Source organism: Artemia sp. Qi Xiang Cuo, chromosome 5 (assembly GCF_049724085.1).
Source record: "Artemia sp. Qi Xiang Cuo chromosome 5, ASM4972408v1, whole genome shotgun sequence".
Lineage (NCBI taxonomy): Eukaryota > Metazoa > Arthropoda > Branchiopoda > Anostraca > Artemiidae > Artemia > Artemia sp. Qi Xiang Cuo.
In genome coordinates, this window is record NC_142798.1 from 4,791,966 (window position 1) to 4,816,557 (window position 24,592).

The following is a 24,592-nucleotide window of genomic DNA, read 5'->3' on the forward strand; positions in this document are numbered from 1 at the left end:
TGTTGTTTTGTCAAAATTTCAATAGGTAGGCTATAGATCTGTCATGTAGGCAAATTTCAGGACCCTCTAGAGGGAGAAGGAGGGGTGATAATTACTTAAAAATACCTCTCCAGGACATATTTTAGCCTGTAGACCCATCCCTGAAAGTTTCATTTTCCTAACCTCATGCCTTTCCAAGATAGGTAAAAGTAACTAAAGTAGAATTTTACCAAATTGCTGAACAATTTATTAGCTCTAAATACAATTTGAGTCTAAATTTAGGCCAGACTATGTAGGCCAAGAGGCTACTCACATGACTTAGATTTGTGATTCCAAGAAGAAAGCAGATAGCATCTAGGATATTCGACTTCCCACTACCATTTAAGCCTGTAATAGCATTGAATTCATGGTCAAAACCGTTGATTTCTGTCCTTTGGCCATAAGACTTGAAGCCATCAATAACCATTGATTTCACGTACATTTTTTCAAATATTTGAATTTACTAGCACTAGAAAAACAAAAGTAAAAGATAGATGACAGGCTAAGGCTCGTTGGCTTGTTTCCACTTGGGGTTTTACGGACAAAACGCAAAATAAATCAGCTGATATGAAACGTCATTTTCCAACACTGCATTTAAAAAACAATTATCTCAGTGTTAATTGGTTATTTTTTTTCAGCTAGTTAATATGATACCTAATCAAAACTTAGCTTAAGACTTAACTATTATTCAGTATTTTTGGACAAAAGGGAAACAATAAAAGTACCACGAAACTTTTTCTTTGTCATCTGGAATTGACAGATAATATATTAGATAATCAGTGAACGGAACACCCTGGTTTTCTATATCTCATCCCCCTGTTTAAATTATATTTTTCTTGCGTTTTTTTTTTTGTTTGATTAGCTTAGTGTTATTGTTTTAAAACATCAAACGAAATAACAGATTTAAAGAGTTTTAGGGCCTGATTTTATTTTATGTAAGGCCAATAATCAATAAAACTGATTACCTCTGTTACTGCGGTGATTTTCAGAATAATCTAATCTCTTCTATTAACTTTCTCTATGTAATATCTGAAAGATGCAGTAGTAGCAGGGGAGGACCATGGTGATGGAACGATGAAGTGGTATTGGAGATGAGCATCATGGGTTTTCTAAAGGATCCTAATGCGGAAATAAGCAATTTTTTCCGATTCTTGAAAGGATTTCAAAGCTTTTCCTATCCATATATAGTTTTATTTGAATTCTTTGAGACAAGATAATCATATCGATAGGTAGCAGTACTGCTTAATTAGCCATTTTAGTAAGTAATAGGTCAATGGACTGATAAAGAAGCGATTTATATTGTTCAGTAATTTATACTTTTTCTCTGTTTTTTTAATGATAAATTGTTCAACAAAATTAAGCAGCAACTTTATCATTTAATCTTTAGCATATTGCTTAATGAACTGAATTTACTATTTTCTATTTGTATGCTGAGTTATGGAATACTTTTTTGCAAGTCAAGTTAATTCTCCTTTTGTTCCCAGGGGACAAAGCTAAGAGCAATTTCTTTCTAAAATAGTCTAAAAAAATGATTGTTAAAAAAATGGATTGATACGCTGAAGACGCTGAAGTACGCTGAAGACTTGTTTAGTCAATCCCTTCAAATTCTGGCGCATCGGTCAGCCCACCCTTCGAGCTTTAATTTTTTTTACACTGGTATAGACCTCAATGATGTCAAGTTAAAAGTTAGCCTACCTAGACGTATTATAATGAATTTCACTCACAAAGTGTCAAATGCCTCCTGCTGAACACCCGACCTCAGGGTTCAGGACAAGATTAAAGCCTTGGTATTTCCCTTGAAAGCGGCCTGAAATGGTCTTCCCACGTTACGACCGCAGTTAAGAAATAATTTGTAGCTGTTAAATACGTGCGGAGTTAATGTGTAGCATCAATTCATAATTTCTTCCGAGTAACTAAGGTCTATTTCTTACATTTATATTAGGCTAATTTTGAAATACGATTGTCCTTATGTGGAACCCTGACCTCATCTTGACTCAAAGTTATGAGCTCAAGGGTATCCGAAAACAAGTATGCATATATTAGGAGTCAAGCATGTTTCTGATAAAAAAGAGTCTCAGGGTATTATGAATACCAACCCTCAAGGAATGAAGACTTGACCTAATGATGAAATTTGGTTTCAAATACCTCTCGTCTGACACATCAAGATAATTTCACTAAATATGTATTCAATATTTTGTAATATTCCTTACTTGTCTGCTTACTTTTTGTATGTGTGCTGCTATATATATTGTTGTGCTTTTGCTTATGCTTGCCCTGTGCTTTGCTTATTACTGTATTATTTCAGGTTTTGTAAACTGGGTTTCTGAAGTACATACTTAAAGAGACAAATTATTACATGGTGTCAGAAGTGGGATCAAAAAGTAAAACTGTTGTTATGATCGACGCTTTAATTTACTTAAGTGTGGCTTCCTGTTCATTTGTCCAGCTGAATTGCTTCTGCTTAGCTAAGGTCCTAAGAGGATCGTTTAGGCTTAACAAATTCGGGATATAGTGTGAACGGTAGTTTAACATCCCAAGGGCTGTTTGCGGTCCTTCCTGGAATTTAGGTGATGGCAATTACTCTATTGCTCAGATTTCCCAGGATCTGGGTGGATTCCGTTTTTGGAAATGATTTGTCCGAAGTAAGGTATCGAAGTTGATTTGAAGATACACTTGTCTTTATTAAGCTTGACTTCCTTTTCTCCAGCTCTTAAAAGGGTCTTTTTCAAGATTTCTGTTATGGTCCTCTTTAAATACACCAGAGATGATCATGTCATCTGAAATTACTGAGCATCTCTTGAGGTTGCTGAATGCATATTCCATGTGGCGTTGGAACTCATCTTGTGAAGACTTGATTCAAAGGACATACATCTAAATTTGAATCGGTCATGTGGAGATGAGAATGTAGTTAGTTCAGAAGACTCTTCATCAAGATATAAGTTCCAATATCCTGTCCGGGCATCTCGCTTGGAGAAATACTTAGAACCTACATGCTTTTGCACTGCTTCCTCAAAAGTTGGCATGGGATGGTAGGGTCTCTTTATGGCTTTGTTGAGAGCGTGAGGATCTATACAGACTCTCAAGGTTCCATCTGGTTTCTCAACAACTGCAGTTGTGTTCACCTAATCTTTTGGATGGGTCACCTTCTCGATGACTCCTATTTTCTCCATACTTTTTAGTCCATCCTTGAATTTAGACTCAAGGGGATTTGTCTTGTAGGCTGAATGGATGGCTGTGCATCTTCCTTGAGGATTATCTTACATTCAACTTCCAGTTTCCCAACTCCTTCAAATAGGTCAGAAAATTCGGTGAGTATCTTATCAGTGCTGGGCTTTCCAGGCTGAAGACCAATGGCGCCCATAAGCGGGGGGGGGGGGCGGTATGATGTTGCCGTATTTTTATATTTTTGTTCTGGGTTTTCTATTATATAGCATTAAAAGTGCCAATTAGACGAAGTTTGCCCCCCCCCCTCCTGGAATTCAGCTTATGGGCATCCATGTTGAAGACTAAGTATCAGCCTTACCAGGTTCAGTTGACGACTCGCACTGAAGCCAAGGATAGGAGTAGCGGCTGAATGTACTACAAAAAACTCTATTGGTTGACTATTATTTCCTTGGTAGGCACAGTTGATCTTGCATGTCCCCATGACAGGGATAGTCTGACCACAAAAGCTTGATTAAAATGTGATTTTTAGGGTGGATTGATGGTTTTGGATTTATTCTTTCCACTGTCTGCCTGGTAATGATGCTACCTTGTGCCCCTGTGTCAATCTTGAATTTCACACTGAACTGGTTGGCAATTCTTAGTTTAGCACATGGCTACTCATCAGCTTTATGTATCATTAGTTGATGGATGAATAGTTCGTCAGTTTGTTGAGCTTCAGAACTGATGATGTTAACAGTCTTTTCGCTACCACGTCAGACGAGCGCAAAATGGTTGTGTTTTCTACAGTTATTACAAATCTTACCTTTTGCAGGGCACTGGTGATTCTGTGAAACCTCTCCACCACAGAAGTAACTTTCATGGTTTTCAATTCAGTCTCGATTAGGTTACCACAGTCTATTTTGACTCTCTTTGATGATATCAACTTCTTGTTTTCCATGACTAGTTGATTCTGCTGACATAGTCTTAAGTTGTACCTGGATTTCTGTGTGAGTTCTTGCTATTTTGATAGCATCTGAGAGGGTCAATTTGGATCCCGACTACAGTAGTCTTTCATGAATCTTCTGGGATGATATTCCAAAGATGAGGCGATCACGGAACATTATGTCAACGATCATAGCTCCATATGAGTAGTTACGCCCTAAGATTTTCAGTTCAGTTGTATATTGTTCTACAGTTTCACCTTCCCTTTGGTCACGTTTGTGGAATGTATATTGGGAGAATATGGGGTTTGATAGTGGACTAAAGTAGTCATCAAATTTTGCAAGGTATACACTAATTTTGTATTTTTCATCAGCTGCTAGTGTCTAAGAGCTGAACACATCACGTCCTTTTTCACCAAGCCAAGTTAGCAGATATGAACACTTCATTTTCTCATTTTTTCCACTCAATGGTCCATCAAACATTAGATTAGCATGACTTTTGAGTCTGATCCACACCTCTTTTAGATTGTCTGATTCCCAATTCAGCTCAGGATATGGGATTGGTATCCATCTTTTACTCTGACACCATGTAACATCAACTAGCCTAAACTAGCCCAAGGATGGTTAACTAAGCCAAACCGTACCCAGTCCAATGGGCTTGCTGAGAAAATAGTTGGTATTGCTAAGTCCATGATCATGAAAAAAAAGAAATCGAAAACTGACAACGAGCTTGCCCTCCTTTAGTACCGCAACGCACCAGTCGACGGTCTAGCTTCCCCAGCCCAGCTGCTAATGAGTAGAAGTTTGAGATCATTTGTGCCCTGCACCATTGAGCACTTGTCTCCAAAAATTGTACCTATGCAGGAATTCATGTTCGCAAGAAATAAATAAAGGGAAAGACAGAAATGCTACTATGATCAACATAGCAAACGCCTTAATCGACTGCAGATAGGCCAACAAATTCGAGTACAGTCCAACGATCAAACCTGGCAACCTGCAACAGTCCTTAGAGAAGCAGATGTGCCACGATCGTATGTAGTACAGACGAAATCAAACAGACAATATCGCCGGAATAGAAAACACTTGATAGTCGTGCCTACAGATAAAAAGCTCGTCAGTACATGATTCTTGGGATCTTACCCCAAATAGAGGAACTGCACTTTCGCCAAACCAGAATGTCAGAATTGCCAGTTGCCATGGCCCAGGAAAACAATGTGATCTTCCTGCCTTCCGTGGCCAAAGTCGAAAATGGTCTTAGAAGTTCTGTTACTACTCGGAGTGGTCAACAAGTCAAGCCACCGTCAAGAATATACCTATGATTAAAAGCTCTTCCAAAAAGACGGGAGATGTAATATTCCTTACTTGCCTCCTTGCTTTGTGCTTTGCTTATTACTGTATTATTTCAGGTTTTGTAGCCTGGGTTCCTGAAGTACATACCTAAAGAGACAACTTGTTACAATTCAACCAAAGTCCTGTATCAGACAGTTCACTCGGTCGGTTGAACTCTAAGAGCTAAGCTTATCCCCTGTGCACTCAACTGACCGTTGCTTGTCTTCATTGTAAGCACCACTATTACTATTGCTAACAACGCACTACAGCACCGAGACGCTCGATGCCAATACAGCTACGCACTCTGGTCCTCTGTCCCTATCTATTCAAAGCCTCCCTCATTACACCCTCCAAGGAAGTTCCCACTTCCCTCAAATATTTCCTTACCAAAACCTCCAGCCCCAACCGAGGACGACCTGCTTTTCATTTAGCCCTAGGCGATTGGCCGAAAAGGACAATCTTTGGCAATCTATCATCCTTCATCCACAGAATGTACCCTAGCGATCTCGACACTTCTCTCGTTATGGCCCTAGAAAGTGGGATTGAACCACATTTCTTATACAGGCTATGGTCTGAGAAACGGTCAGTCAGTCTTATACCCAAAACAATCCGTAGGCACTTTCTTTGGACAACATCTAGAAAATCCTCCTCCTTTTCTCGAAGTACCTACACTTCAGGACCATACTTGATCACTGTAGCTTCCAATATTCTAATTTTGGTTCGTTGACTTATCTTCCTATTCTTTCGAAATTTTTCCAACTGAGTAAAAAAAAACAAAAAAACACCCTGGGCCTTGGCTGCTCTTCTTTCAAAATCATCACTTCAACCACCGTCTTTACTAATAACTAATTAAAAAAAAACTTTCTTAAAAAGAATTTTTTTAAAAAAAAGTAAAGGCCATGTTAAACTTAAGATCAGAAGAAAAAGAAACCTACAATAACTCAAATTCAAAACGACCAGAAATTACTATAAAAGAATAAATGAAACGCAAAACGAGCAGAAATTAAATAACCGATCATAGCAAAAAAGCATACAACGGGTACTAATATAAAAGAATAAAGAAATCTTAAAACGAGGAAAGCTTAAATTGAATGTGCGAATTAAGCTTTAAAATACCAATATTTTTCTTTTGATGTATAAATGAAACCCAAAAACAAAAATAAATTAAATAGACAATCATAGCAAACATCATACAATTGGTAAAAAAAAAATTAAGCAAGAAAAACGGGTTTTAATTTTTATAAAGCCGTGAATACAATAAAATAAACACTTAATTAAACAAAAATACTCCGAATGTATCGGCCCCACGTCCGGGAGCCTTTCTCAACGGAAAAACAACAAAAGAAAAAAATGAAACAAAAAATGTTCTTTTTAAAAACCTTAACTTACATCAAAATAAAAACATACTAAATACATAAAGAGAGAGAAAAAAAAAACAACAAAAGAAAAAATATCAATAAATAGGAAACAAAACTCACATATTAAATAAACACTTCCATTCACTGGCGTATAAACAAAATCGAATGTCTATATTGATTCACACAACGCCTCCTCACAGTATATAAATGGAGATCTATCAAAAATGATAAATATACTTATACTCAAACAAAAACAGTAAAAGTCAGCTAACCCCCGGCCCACGACCCCTTATTAAATCTCACAAGTTCATCAACCAATGTTTGAATTATAAATTGAATGGATTCGTTGGCTTGCAAGCTTAGCTGCAGTTCGTTTACTTTTCCCAGCATTTAACCCATTCTGACCTTTGTTCGCAAGGTCATCTTTCGTTTCAGAACTATTATTAAAATCAGTACTGGTTGAAAATCTTACCTGTTTTTTAACTAAACTATTATAAATTATATTGATCCTAAATTCCCCTTTATCTCTACTGATACTAATACCCCATATATTATCTTTTTTTTCTAAAAAAAAATAAATTTTTTCTTTTTCTTTTTTTTTTCTTTTTTTTTATAATTTCCCTGAAACTTTGCAAAAGTCCTAAAGATATACTTACGATTTTTGTTTGATCAAATAAAATGCTCCGATTAGAAAAATTACAAATATGTTCAACTACAGCCGAATCCGAAGTTCTTGGTATGTTATTTAATTTTAGAAAACTATCTATGGCATTCTTGTGTTGGTGTTCCCTATTTCCTAAAATCTGCTATGTAATTCTAACATACAATGTACCATAAGAGCATGGAATTATGTATACTCCCTTTTGCAAATTTCTCGGTACCTTGTCTTTCCCTTAATTTAACAAAGAGCTTATAGTTTGTCCTGATTTAAATGCTGTTTTTATGTTATATTTTTTTAGTTCTGTTCTTAGTTTGTGTGACAATATTGGGATATACGGAAAAGTTATGTAATTTGTTTGTTGATTTGACCCATCTTCTTCTATTATTACTGGTTCCATTAACTTTTTTTCCTTTTTTCAACTATTTGAGAGATCAAATTTTCCGGATAGCCATTACCTACTAGAATATCCTTAATAAAAATTAGTTCATTGCTTATGTATTCTGGTGATGCTAATTTTAATACCCTTTTTGCGCTGCAAATGTGAGGATATTATGGGGTCAGAGTTAATGCTAGGGGCTGTGTCATTTGAATCCCCACCAAAGTTTATACGACCACCTCTTCCATAAAAACCTTATATGCTTCCGCATCATAGATTACAGCCCTTCCTCCGTGCTCGGGGGGGGGGGGGATATGTTGACCCCGAAGTTTTTGTTACTTGATCTTTGGACTACTTCAAACAAACTAGCAATCTAAAAATTGATCGGATGTATTAGGGGAAAAAGGATGTGTGGGTGTGTGGAGGGGGGGGGGGGGGAGACGCCTCCGATACCTTTTGACTCATAAAAAGGTAACTAGAACTTTCAATTTCAAATCAAATGAGCCAGTTCTGAATTTTATACGACCTTACGACCGAAGTTTATACCCCAGGGCAAAACTTAAAACACTTGACCCGTGGCTCTGGAATTTGTGTCAACCTCGGAGTTTTTATTATCTGATGTTTGAACTATTTTTAACAAATTGGATATCTAAAAATTTTTATCGGATCGGTTTGGGAAAAATAGCGTGGGGGGGGGGGGGCTAATTTCCCTTCGAACTCTTTTGACTCTCTAAAAGTGAACTAGAACTTTAAATTTTCAATCAAATGAGCCCTCTCTGAAGTTTATACGAGTATCCCTTCTATAAGAACCATATATTCCCCCAGGGCATAACTTACAACGCCTGTCCCTGGGCCCTAGGGGGTCTTGTCGACCCTGGAGGTTTAATATCTGATGTTTGAACTATTTTTAACAAAATGGCCATCTTAACATTTTATCGGATGGGTTTGGGGAAAAAAGGCGTGGAAGGGTTAGTTGCCCTCTGATCTCTTTTGACTCTGGAAAAGGGAACTAGAACTTTAAATTTCCAATCAATTAAGCCTTCTGTGAAATTTATACGAGCATCCTTCCATAATAAACATATATGGCACCAGAGCATAACTCAAATCGCCTGCTCCCGGGCTCTGGAGGGATTGTGTTGACACCGGAGTTTTTATTATCTGATACATGAGCTATTTTTTTTTTTTTTTAAATGGCTATCTCAAAATTTTATGGGATGGGTTTGGAGAAAAAAGGCTTTGGGGAGCCTATTACCCTTGGATCTCTTTTGACTCTTAAAAACTGAACTAGAACTTTTGATATTCAACCAAATGAACCCTTTCTGAAGTTTATACAAGCATCCCTTCCATTAGAACCATATATGCCTCCAGGAGATTACCTACAACGACTGCCCCAAGGCCCTGGGGGGCTGTTTCGACACCCGAATTCTTATTGTTTGACGTTTTCACCAATTTCAACAAAATAGCAATCTCAAAATCGTTATTTGATGCATTTGGAGAAAATTGGCGCTGGGGGGGGGAGGAGGCTAGCTGCTCTTCCATCATTTTAAATTCTTAAAAAGTGAACTACATCCTTCAATTTCCAATCAAATGAGCCCTTTCTGAAGTTTATACAAGCATCCCTTCTATAAGAACCATATATGCCCCCAGGGCCTAACTTACGAAGCCTGCCCCCGGGCCCTGCGGGCTGTGTCGACATAGGAGTTTTTTTATCTGAACTTTTAACTATTTTAAACAATCTTAAAATCTTTATTTGATACATTTGGGGAAAATGGGCGTGGGGGGGCTCTTTGCCCTCCGATATCTTTTGAGTCTTAAAAAGTGAACAAGGACTTTCACCTTCCAAACAAATCAGCTCTCTCTCTGAAGTATATACGAGTATCCATTCCATAAGAACCATATGTGCCCTAGAACATAACTTACAACGTCTGCCCCCGGGCCCTGGGGGGTTGTTGACACAGGAAATATTGTTATGGGACCCTTGAACTATTTTTAATAAAATGGCTATCTCAAAATTTATTTGCTGCATTTCGTGGAAAACGGGCGTTGGGAGGGAGGGGGGCTAGCTGCCCTCCAATCACTTTTTATTCTTAAGAAGTGGGCTACAACTTTCAATCTCCAATCAAATGAGCCCTCTCTGAAATTTGTACGAGCGTCCTTTCCATAAGAACCATATATGGCCCAAGCGCATAACTTACAACTCCTGCCCCCGGGCCCTGGGGGCTGTGTCGACATCGACGTTTTTGTTATCTGACTTGTACTATTTTTAACAAAATGTCTATCTAAAATTTTATCTGATGCATTTGGGGAAAAAAGGGCGGGGGGGCTAGCTGCCCTCTGATTACTTTTGACTCTTAAAAAGTGAACTAGAACTTTTAATTTCCAATCAAATGAGCTCTTTCTGAAGTTTATATGAGCATCCTTTTATAAGAACCATATTTGCCCTCAGAGCATAACTTACATCGCCTGCCCCTTGGCCCTGGGGTTTTTTTTCAACCCCGTAGTTTTTGTTATATAATCTTTGAGTAATTTTTAACAAAATGGCTACGTCAAAATTTTTATCAAATGTATTTGGGGATAAAAGGGCGTGGGGGCTAGCTATCCTCCGATGAACTACATCTTTCAATTTCCAACCAAATGAGCCCTCTCTGAAATTTAAAACGAGCGTCCCTTCCATAAGAACCATATATGCCCCCAGGGCATAACTTACAACGCCAGCCCCCGGGCCTTGGGGGCTGTGCCGATATCGGTGTTTTTGTTATCTGAACTTTTAACTATTTTAAACAAAATAGCAATCTCAAAGTCTTTATTTGATGCATTTGGGTAAAATGGGCGTGGGGGGGGGGGCTAGTTGCCCTCTGATCTCTTTTGACTCTTTAAAAGTGAAAAAGAACTTTCATTTTCCAAACACAGTAGCTCTCTCTGAATTATATACGAGCATCCGTTCCATGAAGGGTAAAAGCATAAGGCCTACTGCGTATATTCATGTACAGTGAGCCAAAATCAAAACCTGTATTAATTCAAAAACGTTCAAACATTAAATACAAAAACAAGTTTTTTTTTAACTGAAAGTAAGGAGCGACGTTAAAACTTAAAACGAACATAACTTATTCCTTATATGAAAATGGGCTGTCCCCTCCTCAACGGATCGCTCTTTACGCTAAAGTTTTATTGTTTTAAAAAATAGCGTTGGGAGAAAGAGTCTAACCTTAGCGTAAAGAGTGAGGCTTTGAGGGGGGGGGCACAGCCCCTTTCATATACGGAATAATTTTTGTTCGTCTTAGGTTTTAACGTCGCTTCTTACTTTCAGTTAAAAAAACTTGTTTTGTTTTATTTAATTTTTGAACATTTTTGAATTAATGCAAGTTCTGATTTTGGCTCACCGTACATGAAGAATTAGAACAAAATTTGAGTATTAATTTTAATTTTATTTAGTTAAATGGCTTTCTCGAACGTTGTTTAATTTTATTTACGAACGTTTTTATTAGTAATAAATATACGTAACTTACGAATTAACTTACATAACGAACTTCTATATTCATATATTTTCAATACGTATTTTAGGGGGTTCGTCCCCCTAGTCAATACCTCGCTCTTTAAGCTAAAATTCGAATTTTGTTCAAATTCTTTAGAAATGACCCCTTAATCACAAAGGCCGTTAATTAGAATAAATAGCTCTTATGAAAGTACCAAAAAATCTTTGGCTTAAAGAGTGAGGTATTGACTAGGGGGCGATCTCAATCATATACGTAATATTTTCTGTTCGTTTCCAGTTTTGATGTTGCTCCTTACTTTCAGTTGAAAACTTTTTTTTAATTTCTGATCTTTTTTTTAAATAATGCTGGGAAATCCGGCGCACCCTTCAAAGCAATGTCTCTTCCCACATGAAAACTTCCTCCATGTAAAGATCCTCCCACATAAACCCTGACCCATCCCCCCCCCCACTACCAGAAAAAATCCCCCTGAAAACGTCTGTATACTTCCCAATAACCAATATTATATGTTAACATTGGGTAAAGTTCATAACTTTCAGCCCTCCCCCCGGGAACTTTGGGGGATTAAGTCATCCTAAAAGACATAGTTATCATATTTTCGACCATGATGAACAAAATGGCTATCTCAAAATTTTGATCGGGTGACTGGAAAAAAATCAGCGTGGGAGGGGGCCTAGTTGTCCATCATTTTTTTATCACCTAAAAAGGGCACTAGAACTTTTCATTCCCATTCTAATAAGTCCTACCACGATATTCTAGGACCACTGGGTCGATACGATCACCCCTGGGACAAAGAAAAACAAAAACAAAAAAACAACTTAACACGCATCCGTGATCTTTCTCCTGGCAAAAAATACAAAATTCCACATTTTTGGAGATAGGAGCTTGAAACCTCTCCAGTAGGGTTCTGTGATATGCTGAATCTGATGGTGTGATTTTCATTAAGGTTCAATAGCTTTTAGGGGGGTCTTTTCCCCTTTTTTCGAAAATCAGCCAAATTGTCTCAGGCACGTAACTTTTGATGGGTAGGACTAAGCTTGATGAAACTTATATATTTGAAATCAGCATTAAAATTCGATTCTTTTGATGTATCTATTGGCATCCAAATCCTTTTTTTTTTAGAATTTTGGTTACTATTGAGCCGGGTCATTCCTTACTTACAGTTCGTTACCACGAACTGTTTGATTTGGCGCTTTACTAGAATGAATTATATTGCGAATATTTTCGTGTGATCTTATTACGACATTGAAAGTAAAACGAGAATTGCTGTGAAATAAGGCCCGGATTCACCAATAGGTCCACTTAGCCCTGCGGTTTTCATTATCCCCGAAGTTTTTGGGATATCATCAAAAATCTTGCAAAAACGGAGGGGCAAAAGGGTTTGGGCCTAGAAGCGTCAAAGCTTCAAATCCGGCCCTGAGTGAAACGAAATCTTGAGCTGGTGAGCTTTCAGCAATTAATATCATTATATGACGAAAATTCAGTTTAATTCTATTAGTTCTTGCCAAAGCTGTTAATGCATTTTGGAATAAAAGATTATTTTGAAACGGAATTTTGAAAAACTTGAAACTTTGGCAATCAAAAACGAACAGAAATTAATTAAAAAAAACTTTCCAAAAAGTAGTTTTCCAAAGAAAAGTAAAGGCAATATTAAACTTAAAATCAGAAGACATAGAAACCTATAATAACTCAAACTCAAAACGACCAGAAATCAGAGTCAACGCTATAGTCGCCTATAGTAAAGGCCACATGGCTCCTAGGTTTGATTATTTATTTATTTATTTGTTGTTGTTTCTTCCAGAGCCACTTCATATGGAATGGGTCTTCGTATAAACTTCAAAGGGGGCTCATTCTATTGCAAATCGTGAGTTCTAGTGCCTCTTTAAAGAGTCAAAAGTGATCGGAGGGCAACTATCTCCTCCCCTTCATGCCCCCCCCAAATACATTCGACAAAAACTTTAAGGTAGCTATTTTGTTAAAAATAGTTCAAAGATCATATAACGAAAACTCCAGGGTTAACACAACCCCCCCCCCAGGGTCGGGGGTAGGCGTTGTAAGTTATGCCCTGGGGGCAAATATGGTTCTTATAGAAGGGATGCTTGTATAAACTTCAGAAAGGGCTCATTTGATTGGAAATTATAAGTTTTAGTTCCCTTTTTCAGAACCAAAAAGATCGGAGAGCAACTACCCCCCCCCCAGCCCTTTTCCCCCAATGCATTAGATAAAAATTTTGAAATAGAAATTTTGTTAAAAGTAGTTGAAAGGTCAGATAACAAAACTCCAATGTCGACACAACCACCCAGGGCCCTGGGGCAGGCCTTGTAAGTTATGCCCCGAGGAGGAACTTATGGAAGGGATGCTCGTATAAACTTTAGAGAGGGCTCATTTGATTGGAAATCGAAATTTCTAGTTTACTTTTTAAGGATCAAAAGTGATTGGAGGGTAGCTAGCCCCCCACGCCCCTTTATCCCCCAAATATATGCGATAACAATTTTGAGGTAGCCATTTTGTTAAAAATAGTTCAAAGATCACATAACAAAAACTCCGGGGTTGAAAAAACCCCCCAGGGCCAGTTTAAGTTATACCCTGGGAGTAAATATGGTTCTTATAGAAGGGATGTTCGTGTAAACTTCAGAGAGGGCTCATTTGATTGGAAATTAAATGTTCTAGTTCACTTTTTCAGAGACAAAAGAGATCGGAGGGCAACTAACTTGGATACACTAGGATTCAAACCCTCGCCCTCTCGGACAAAGAATCCTAAATTGTACGTTATGCCCTTGGGGCATATAAGGTTCTTATGGAAGGGATGCTCGTATAAACTTCAGAGATGGCTCATTTCATTGGAAAAATGAAAGTTCTAGTTCCCTTTTTACGAGTCAAAAGTAGGAGGGAAGCTAGCCTGGGCCCCCCCCCCCCAACCCTCATTTTCCATAAAATGCAGCAAATGAAAATTTTGAGATAGCAATTTTATTAAAAATAGTTCAAGGGTCACATAAAAAAATTTCCTCTGTCAACACAACCTCCCAGGGCCCGGGGGCAGGAGTTTTAATTTATGCCCTGGGGCATATATGGTTATATGGAACGGATGCTCGTATACGAATTCAGAGAGAGCTACTTTGTTTGGAAAGTGAAAGTTCTTGTTCACTTTTAAAGAGTCAAAAGAGGTCAGAGGGCGACTAGCCCCCTGATCTCTTTTTGTCAGATAACAAAAATTTCGAAGTCGACATAGCCCCCAAGGGCATGGGGGCAGGCGTTGTAAGTTATGCCCTGGGGGCATATATGGTACTTATGGAAGGGATACTCGTATAAATTTCAAAGAGGGCTCGTTTGATTGGAAATTGAAAGTTGTAGTTCACTTTTTAAGAATTAAAAGTGATCTGAGGGCAGCTAGCCCCCCCCCCCCCCAGCCCCCATTTTCCATAAAATGCAGCAAATGAAAATTTTGAGATAGCAATTTTATTAGAAATAGTTCAAGGGTCACATAACAAAATTTCCTCTGTCAACACAACCTCCCAGGGCTCGGGGGCAGGAGTTGTAATTTATGCCCTGGGGCATATATGGTTATATGGAACGGATGCTCGTATAGAATTCAGAGAGAGCTACTTTGTTTTGAAAGTGAAAGTTCTTGTTCACTTTTTAAGAGTCAAAAGAGATCGGAGGGCAACTATCCCCCCACGCCCATTTTCCAATAAGAGACTGCATGATACAAATGCATCAAATAAAGATTTTGAGATTGCTATATTGTTTAAAATAGTTAAAAGTTCAGATAACCAAAAATTTTGATGTCGGCACAGCTCCCAGGGCCGGGGGCAGGCGTTGTAAGTTATGCCCTGGGGGTATTTATGGTTCTTATGGAAAGGACGATCGTATAAATTTCAGACAGGGCTCATTTGATTGGAAATTGAAAGCAAAGTAATCACAGGGCAGCTACCCTTTCAATAGGGGGGCCTCAGAGGTTTCTGTGACATGTCCTCCCCGGTTTCTGTGACATGCCCTCCCTTTTCCCATAGAATTCCTGTAACATGCCCTCTAACGTCACGCGACACACCTGTACAATGCGGTCAGCTGTTTTTAGGCGAAATTCCCACCCTTGGCAAGAATTCAATGGTTAGGTCAGGTGAATTTCTATTACAGCCCTCTGACGTCATAACATCTCGATCAAAATTCCCATGACAGCCCTGGCAAAATTCCCATGACACACCCTCACTGGTTTCTGTGACAGGCTTGGCATGATTCCCACCCCTGGCCAAATTCCCATTTTCGGCAAGAGTTCAATGTCCTTAGCAAGAGTTCAATGGTTCGGTTAGGTCAGGTGTTTTTCTATGAAACACCCCTTTGTTTTTCTGTGACATCTCTTTCACGTCACAACAACCCTGGCAAAATTCCCATGACAAGCCCCTTTGTTTTTTTATGACATGCCCTCTGACGTCATATGACACACCCCCGTTTCAAGCACAGGTTGTTGCTTGAAATGGCCACTAACCCTTCAGCCGTGACACATACGCAATGCGGTTACCGGTTCTATTAAAGGGAACACAGTTGCCAAGTCTTCCCATGCTTTGTTTTCGCCAGAAACCCCCAAAGTGTTTTTTCTTCTTCGTTAATTTAATGGCGGTACACACTTTATGTAAGGTCAGCTCATCTTACGCATCGACAGCGAACCCATCACTGCCAGATAATACCATTTTGACATTTTTCACCCAAAAGCCTCAAGACATTTTTTTTCGGTGTTTCATTTTTTCGCTCAAAACGCCTTTCATATTTTTTCTTTTTCTAGACTTCTTGACCCCACCAGGACTCGAAGTGTCATTCCCTTCCAATGGTACAGCGCCCCAAGCAAGTCGTCCATGAAGCCATTTCCAGTATTTTGTATCTGGAACCATATTCTAAAAATAACCTATTGCGTGACAGCTAAGATTCCCCATTTCTTGGCATTCGTTAGAATGATGCGTTACCCTCCCAATTTGATACACCCCAGGAGACATTTGCTCTCAAGATATTAATAACAATAACATAAAAATTAATCGTTTCTTTATGTGGATTATTAGATTTCACACTATCGCGTCACTACGCCCCCCCCCCTCTAGCAGGCAATACCGGATAAGTAAGGCTAATAATTAGATGTAAGTTTAGGACCTGTTAATGGCTTTTAAGGGACATACCGATTTCTTTGAGTACCTATAACGTATTAACCATCCGTGGGAAATAACCCTTTATGTGTCCAAGCTAACTCTTGTCCTGTAGTTCGCCCCACAATGACATTAAATGACTCCCCCCCAACCCTGAAAAAAAATCGTCTACACCAAGACATTTTTCAGGCATCTCCTATTAAAAATTATGTCTTTAATTCCCGTGATTCAAGTTTCTTGCAAATCAAGCCAATCATGATGCCCCACAAAATACTCTATAACGCCATAGCATTTCACCCATCTGACAACAGCACTCCCACCACCCCACCCAACCCCCTGGGCGAACTGATATTAGTGATGCATTTAAACCATATTAAGAGATTTCTTTGAAGGACTTTTAACGAAATGTACCGTTTCATTGAGTATTGTTAGATTTCAGCCCCCCCCCCCTCAAGTGAAATTCATTTAACACCCCCACCTTATCTTTAAGCTCTAGAGTATACTAGGCAATGACAATGCATACCACCTTGGTAAATTATGGATGATACTAAACACCCTCCTGACATCTTTCGGGCATTTCCTAATAAAAATTATGCTTTTAAATCCCGTGATTCAAGTTTTTGCAACCCAAGCCTATCATGAAGCCCCATAAAACACTCCACACCGCCATGGTATTTCACCCCTATGTCAACAGACCCCCCCCCCCCCCGTATGACCTAATATTAGTGGTATATTTAAACAATATAAAGAGGTATTATTGAAAGACTTTTAACAAAAATATCCATTTCTTTGAGTTAAACTTATGGATATTTCACATTATCCTAACAATAGATTCCACCCTATACCTAGCATTCATTTTCAGAGGGCGCCTTGATAATAGATGCAATTTTTATGCATTATTGTGGCTTATAAAAGGATAAAAAATATAAACAATAACATACGTAATTTAAGGAAAGACGAGGGGGTACTCCAGGGGAGGAGATGAGCCATCTGTGGGGGAGGGGAACCAGTTTTTTCGCTCGCCAGCTCAACACTGTTATATTTATAATTTTTTCGTTACAAAAAGCGGTAGTTTTCAAGTGTTTATTTACTGTTATCCTGCACCCGTCCACTAAGGTACCGACCTGCTCGCTGGTCACCTCCGAGGAAGTGTCTCAGCCCGACACCCCCAGAGCACATTTTTCAGCAAAAATATAAAACACGCAAAGGCGGGAAAATTCTATTTCGAGAAATTCTTCTTCCCACCCATCCAGCGCACTGCGGGGGAGTTTGGTCAGTACCTACTCATTTCGGAGACGGGATCGAGACTTCAGCTAGGCGATAAAGGAGGTTAAAAAACGGTATTGGTCGAGATACCTTAAAATGTAGTAATAGGGAAATTATCATTGAATTTCTACGGCAACCCTCTAAAATCTTATCATCCCTGTTTTTAGCGCTCAGCTAGCAAGATTCACACCCTGGCAACCTGCCCAAGATTCCAGGTGTTCTAATATTTCTTCTTTATTGGCATGATTCCTAGCGATTATGGTGCATTGTTTTTCTGGCAGATTCCCAGGATTTCCATGACCAAGTTTAATATGAATGACGCTAGTGTATCTCGCAAGCTAGACTAAAAGGACCAGAAATTACAGTAGTGACAATTAATAATAGTAATTAACATAACCATAATAATTTTTTCGTCACCATCTCTTATAGCTTTTTTTACTTATTCTTACGGGCAATTTAAAAAAAGCTAACAAACCCCCTCTTATGCCTAGAGATTTAGTTCTCTTTTCCCTTCTCTTTTCCCTCTATCTTTCCTTTTCAATTTTTTCAAATCATTTATTTTGATTGGCATGGTATTTTTTGTTGTCGTTGTTTAATTTTTTTTTCTTTTTTATTCTTGTCCTTCTGTTTCATTTTAGTGCTATTATTTAATGTTATGTTTAGTCTACCACTCTCACAAGCCAAAGATCCTTTGTGGGGGTCTAAAGTATTGTAATTTTTCCTCTATTTCTTTTAAATAAATTGACTTATTGATTAATTGATTAAACAGAAGAAAATTAGTTAGTAATAAGTTAATTAGTTAGTTTCCCATTTTTACCCCGTTTTTTTTTTGTTCGATACTAAGTCATGAAACAAAAAAAATCATTTCGTTAAGTAGTCTATTTACATATCATTTTTACTGAAAACAAAAACAAGATTTAATTTCTTATATAAAATAATAAATCAGCCAGCGGTTTCCTTAGTTCCTAGTTGATTTTCAGTTTTTTCAAATTCTTTCTGCATCAAATCATCTTCGGGCTCTTGAACTTGTTCAACGGACACAACCTGGAAAAAATTCGGCGGATTTAGTTTTAAAATACAGGAAAGAATAAAGGCATCATGACTTACTTACTTGACTTAGGTCTCCTGCCGGGGAGCTGACTTAGGTGCTATTCGACATAGAGTGGTGCCTGCTTTCTCCATCCGCTTCGTTCCATTGCAATGGTTTACGCTTTGCTCGGTCTAATTTTTGCTATTGCTAGGAGCTTGAGTAACCTGCCAGACCATCGCTTCTTTGGTCGGCCGCGAGGTGACTTCCAACCGGCTTTGACAGGGTCAACGTCAAAGATCATCTTTGCAGGTAAGTGCGAGGGGCATCATAATAGATCAAAACAAACAGACATGCGTATTGACCTATCAAAGATTAGCTGAGAAGAAGTACACATTAGAAAGCTGAAACACGATATTCTTCAGCATTTTACATTTCCATAAACTAGGTTTCGATTTGTGCATTGGCTGAGATGTTATGTAGTTTTTTTTAGCTAAAAGTGTTTTTTTAAATAAATCTACGCCTAGTTTTCTTTAGTACAAATTTCATGAGAGGTAACCTCTAGCCCTCCCTTGATGGTAAAAGAAAGTAAAAAGAAAGAGAGGTCTCCCTCCAAGGCCTGACCCCCTCCAACAAACACTTATTAACAATATTTTGTTCCAAAAATCATTGGAGCCTATCCCTGCATCTGATGTAACGTTTTTTGTTGTGTATGGCGAGGTACCATCGAAAAAATGTTTTGATTGCTGCAATCATTTGCAAGACCTTATTTTTGATTTAATAAAGGGTGGTCAACACTGTTCATTTACTATAATTTTCGTTTGACTTCCTTCCATTTTCTAGGCAAGGTTTTAAGAATGCAAGAATGGGTATGAAAATCACTGTTGAGAAGACTAAGTCACTTAGACTAGGAATGAATGAGGGTAAAGAGGTGATATTAAATGAAGAGAAAATTAATCAAGTAGATATCCCCACATATCTGGTGGCATTAGTGTTAAAGATGGTAGATAAAGTGAAGATGTAAAAAGTAACCTAGTAAAGGTCCATGGTGCTCTTTCACAGCTGAAAAAGAAAATGGGACAAACAAGAAGAGGTACTGGTTAAGAAAGCGGTAAACACGTGATATATTATATAGGGAAGATGCTTAAGAAACTAGTCAAACGGGCTTCTTTCAATAGAGAAGTTTCTTTCGCAGTGGCAAACCGTGGTTTGTCACTGCGTTTATAATATTTAAACTTTTTTTCGGGGGGGGGGAGTAGGGGGAAAGGTACCTAGGTAAGGTTAGGTTTAATATTTAATATATGCTATGCTTTACCCCCCCCCCCCTTAATGTGCAAATATATAGCCAACATTTGCTTCTAAACTATTATATTTTCATCCTATTTTGTTTTATTTCATTAGCATTAACGAAACTTCATTTATCGCGTTTTTACCGCTTTCTTAACCAGTACCCAGGGAGATAAGCTTGAGTACAAAGATCACGATATTAGAAGCGATATTTTTGAAATGAGAGGGTTTCGAAAGGCTCAGAAAAATTCGTTAAATGTTTTCCAGAAGAATTGTATCAGGATAGTCTTAGGTACTGACTGATAAACAACAAAAACAAGAAGAACATTTAGGAATTCTGTTCGTAAGACAGAGAAGATAATTTGAATGAATATTTTGGCCCTATGTCCAAGGGCCGTCCTTAGCAAGACAAAAACATATAAAAGAAGAAAAACTCACAATAATATGCGACCAATAAAACTAAAAAGCAAGATTTTTCAAAACAGTCCCAGCATCATTGCTTCAGCGAAGTTCAACAAGGACTGATAAAAAGTGAGGTAAAACAAGGCGATTCATTGAGATGAAAGAAAAATAATTTAAAAACACGTACTTATTGCTAATCCAGCCTTTTTGGCAGCAAACCTCAAAGGTCTTTTTATGACCGATTCTGTGTTAATGTCTAATGGTTTTTAAAAATATTTTTTAAGATCATTTTTAATTAAATTTGTGTATAGAGCATTTAATGTATATTCCCAAGTCCCTATTTAATGAAATATTATTATTAATTTTAAGCCTGATTTCAGTTGCTTCTCGAACTACCTGTTTTATGCCTTGGTCATTGCTAATAAGGGCAGATTCTTCAAAAGTTATATTGTGGCTAGGATTTCCAAAGAGATGATTGCTCAAACCAGAATCTAAAGAAACAGTAGCCATATTAGAACTTAGAACTTTGGCAATATCATCTTTATGCTGTTGTATGCGTTTCTCTAAATTCTGGTGAGCTCTACCAACATAGTATTTACCACAATCGCATGCCCCTCTTTGGCGAGTAACTGGGGTTTTATCTTTACCAGAATTTAGGAAATTTATGATTTTGAAATTATTGGTAAATACTACATATAGATTATTTTGTGAGCAAACTTTTTTAAGATTTGCAGTGATTTTTGGGATGTAAGGGAGGTAAATTATGTTTGAGGGCTTGTCGGGAATCTCACATGGTATAATCCCATTGACTTTACGGGAGTCTCTTTTCGGTCTATGGCTAATTATATTATTAATAAATAAAATAGGATACCCATTTTCAAAAATTATGTCCCTGATAAAGTTTAGTTCTGCTGTGACGTGGGAGTCAGAACGTTTAGAGGTTTCTAACGTTTAAAACGTTTAGAACGTTTTTATTTAAACGTTTAGAACCAGAATTTTTAGGGCACGATCGACGAGAGAGACTGAGGTATCTTATTCAACGTTTAGAACGTTCAACGGTTAAAACGTTTAGAATCAGAATGTTTAGGGCACGATCGACGAGAGAGACTGAGGTATCTGACAGATACCTCAAGCATATAGAACTGAAGTGTATATAAAATTACCTCAGGTATGTAGAATTGAAGCATGTTTTGGACACCGTTTTTCAAAGTAACAATTGATGACGGACAAGACGTACAGGATCCTTGCAACTTCAACTTCACAACACCATCTGAAATGAATAAATAGATCTTAATAAAATTCTCGTGATGTGAGATATACCCCCCCCCCTCTTCCATAAAAAACTTAGAGCAATTATAATGAACGTTTAAAATAAACAATTATTTTAATGATAAACATCTTTATGCATAGATTTGATTTTTAGGCCTTCAATGATACTTACATTCCTTTTCAATTCCTCTTTGGGAATATTCTTACATAATTTTACTCGTCCAATCACTGTTCTTTACCCAGTTTAGTGGCAATTACTGGCAGTGTTTGTCTTTTCCTACAGCAAGCAGGGAAGTTACACTTTCTAGAGCTCCATGATGATATTTTTTTTGGCTCATTTTCTGCTGATTTTTTTTTTACACACGTTCTTTATTTTCAAAATTAGCCCCCGCTAAGCGTTAAAACTGCATATAGAAGTTTTTTCATTAAAAACTGAGTTCCCGGGTTTTTCTAATTATTTAAGACGTATATGGTTGTGTAAGTTTCCAGTTAAGCGATTTAAAAGGATCTGATTTCATTTTCACTGTCCTTATTACTTTAAAATATGCGAAGGATTGGAAATGGGGTTATATATTACTTCTCTTTGATTTATTACTAAAAAGATAGAGAGGAACTAATTGAAAGTGCCCATCTTTTTTCTATTAGATGAAAATTTCTGATATTTGAGAGACAGAGAGAGTTTATTATTCACCAATTAATACATTTTAAAATCACAATAGGACTACTCCCCCTCGAAAGGCTCCATAGCCATGGATACAAGGGGGATACAAAAGACTTTTTACAGACTCGATTATATCCATGATTTCGATTGATATGCAAGAAGTCTATGAAAGCTGACACTAGGGTTATAAAAGGAAATTTAAGCTTAAAAAATGACCAAACTTTATTTATTTACTGAACACCCACCATTCACATAACATGATAAGACGGAGTAGAGGAGTAAGAAACAAAGAACAACAAAGACAACAAAAAAGACAAAAAGACAAAAAACAAAACACAAGCACAAGGAACCAATTACTACACTAACACTTGTCATAGCAACGACAACTAACTACAAAAATAAGACATAAATTAAAATCCAATTTAAATATTACTGCACTTACTATGGTCATGACACATACATACAAAAACATTATTGAATTATAACAGGATATCAATCATTCTGTGAAGAATTGAGTTTTCAGTTATGCTTGACAATTAATTTAGAAATTGCAAGATCAAGGTCAGCGAGTTTAAATTTTCTAATCAATGAAAAATTCCGATGCCAAGATGGTATCCGAAGCAAATGCTTAGTGAACTGAAAGAAAATGGACCGAACTTTCAGACAATCAGTTCTAGTAAACAGCTTCCAGAACAGAGCAATATACAAGATGTGGGGGGGGCTACACCATTAAAAAGGGCTAGTTAACAGTAGGCGGTTGAATCGAAATTTTGCTGCGACAATCGATGCATAACAAGCAGATATACGTCCTACAAGATGGTCTAGGAGCAGGGATCGGTGGCAGCGTATCGATGAAACAATGGGAATACCTAGATAAACGAGGTGGTCAACGGCTCTAACAGTGGCATCGCCAAGCACTATAGAGGACGGTGACTCACCTTTCCAATTAAAAAGCCCTATTTCAGACTTATCAGCATTGAAACGAAGGTCAAGTTTAAGATACTCCTGTTGAAGTTTGACAAATATCTCATTCTTTCTTTGGCTGAGATTTAAAGCGTTATCTGCATAACAAACTAGAGATAGATTCAATGAAGATAGTATCAGAGATGTGGGGCACAACTTTGAAAATTGTACATTTTATACGAGAAAAAAAAGTTCAAAATAAACGATAGCTTCACCAAGATCCAACATTTTAGGAGGGACGGGGAGACTTTGGAGTGGGGTAAGGATAAAAAAAACTTGGTTCTGAACCACTACTTTTCGATTTTTCTATTCACACTTTGAACCAATCAAAAGGAAGAGTCCCCTTTCGTACTCCCCTGCATACACACGGAAATATACAACTTCCAAAACGTTAGAATTCGCGAGCAAGAATTATATTAGCATTGTCATTTTTTTATGTTAATTTTGTTGTCCTTTTTGTGACCAATGTGGCTCTACTATTGAAATATATCATATCATAAACGTTCGGAAACTGATTTTGGTAACTGATATTTTTTTTTTCTTCTTAGTACTGAAAGACATTCTTTACGGCAGGCATTTATGTTGAAGTTTCGTAGCATATTTGTTATGGGGCGTGTTTCTTCGTAGAACTGAATGACATTCTTTATGTCATTCACATCACTTTATGTCTAAAAAAGGATTTTTTTTCTTAGAACTGAACGACATTCTCTACGGCAGGGATTTATGCTGAAGTATCGTAGCATATTTGTTAAGGGGCGTTTGTTTCTTCTTTTTTTGTTTATGTTAACATTTAATTTGTTTGGTTTTAAGCATGTATACAAAATGTAAACAAATGTATACAAATGTCTACAATGTATACAAAACCACTACTATACGATAAATAACTGAAGGCTCATTTCTACCATAGCCAATGTAATATTATATAATACATTAATCAAATAGGCTATACTATAGAGACTAAGTCTGTATACAGGAATGGGGATCTTATTAATAAAAGACACAGTTTATTTGATATCTTGAATAAGAAGCATCTATAAATGCCAAAAAAATCCCCCTCCCCATGCGTGCAAGCTTGGTAAAGACTATATAAATACCACTGCTTTTCATGCATAATCATATGTGAAAAGAATACAGTTTACGAAACACTACATTGGGGAACAATTTAAAACATAATTTCAGTTTATTTGCATTTTTTAGCTGTTTTATGGTTGCTGATTTCAAAATTATAGTTAGTTTTCTTCTACCGCGAGCAGTTTTTGCGCTGCAACTT

At 37.5% G+C, this 24,592-nt stretch overlaps 2 protein-coding genes across 2 annotated transcripts in view; both read right to left on the reverse strand.

Annotated features, from left to right (window-relative positions):
* SMC2 (structural maintenance of chromosomes 2) overlaps window positions 1-460 on the reverse strand; it is a 213,143-nt gene extending 212,683 nt beyond the window's left edge. Inside the window, exon 1 of the mRNA XM_089089305.1 lies at window positions 293-460. Coding sequence (XP_088945431.1) covers window positions 293-460 — 168 coding nt within the window. The remainder of the gene's footprint in view (window positions 1-292) is intronic.
* An 18,114-nt stretch (window positions 461-18,574) lies between these two features.
* Window positions 18,575-24,592, reverse strand: part of LOC148951735 (NFU1 iron-sulfur cluster scaffold homolog, mitochondrial-like) — a 42,909-nt gene continuing 36,891 nt past the window's right edge. The window contains exons 6-7 of the mRNA XM_089088688.1: window positions 21,593-21,699; window positions 18,575-18,757 (exon numbers count right to left, since the gene is read on the reverse strand). Of these exons, the coding sequence (XP_088944814.1) occupies window positions 18,656-18,757; window positions 21,593-21,699 (209 nt within the window). The 3' untranslated portion in view covers window positions 18,575-18,655. The remainder of the gene's footprint in view (window positions 18,758-21,592; window positions 21,700-24,592) is intronic.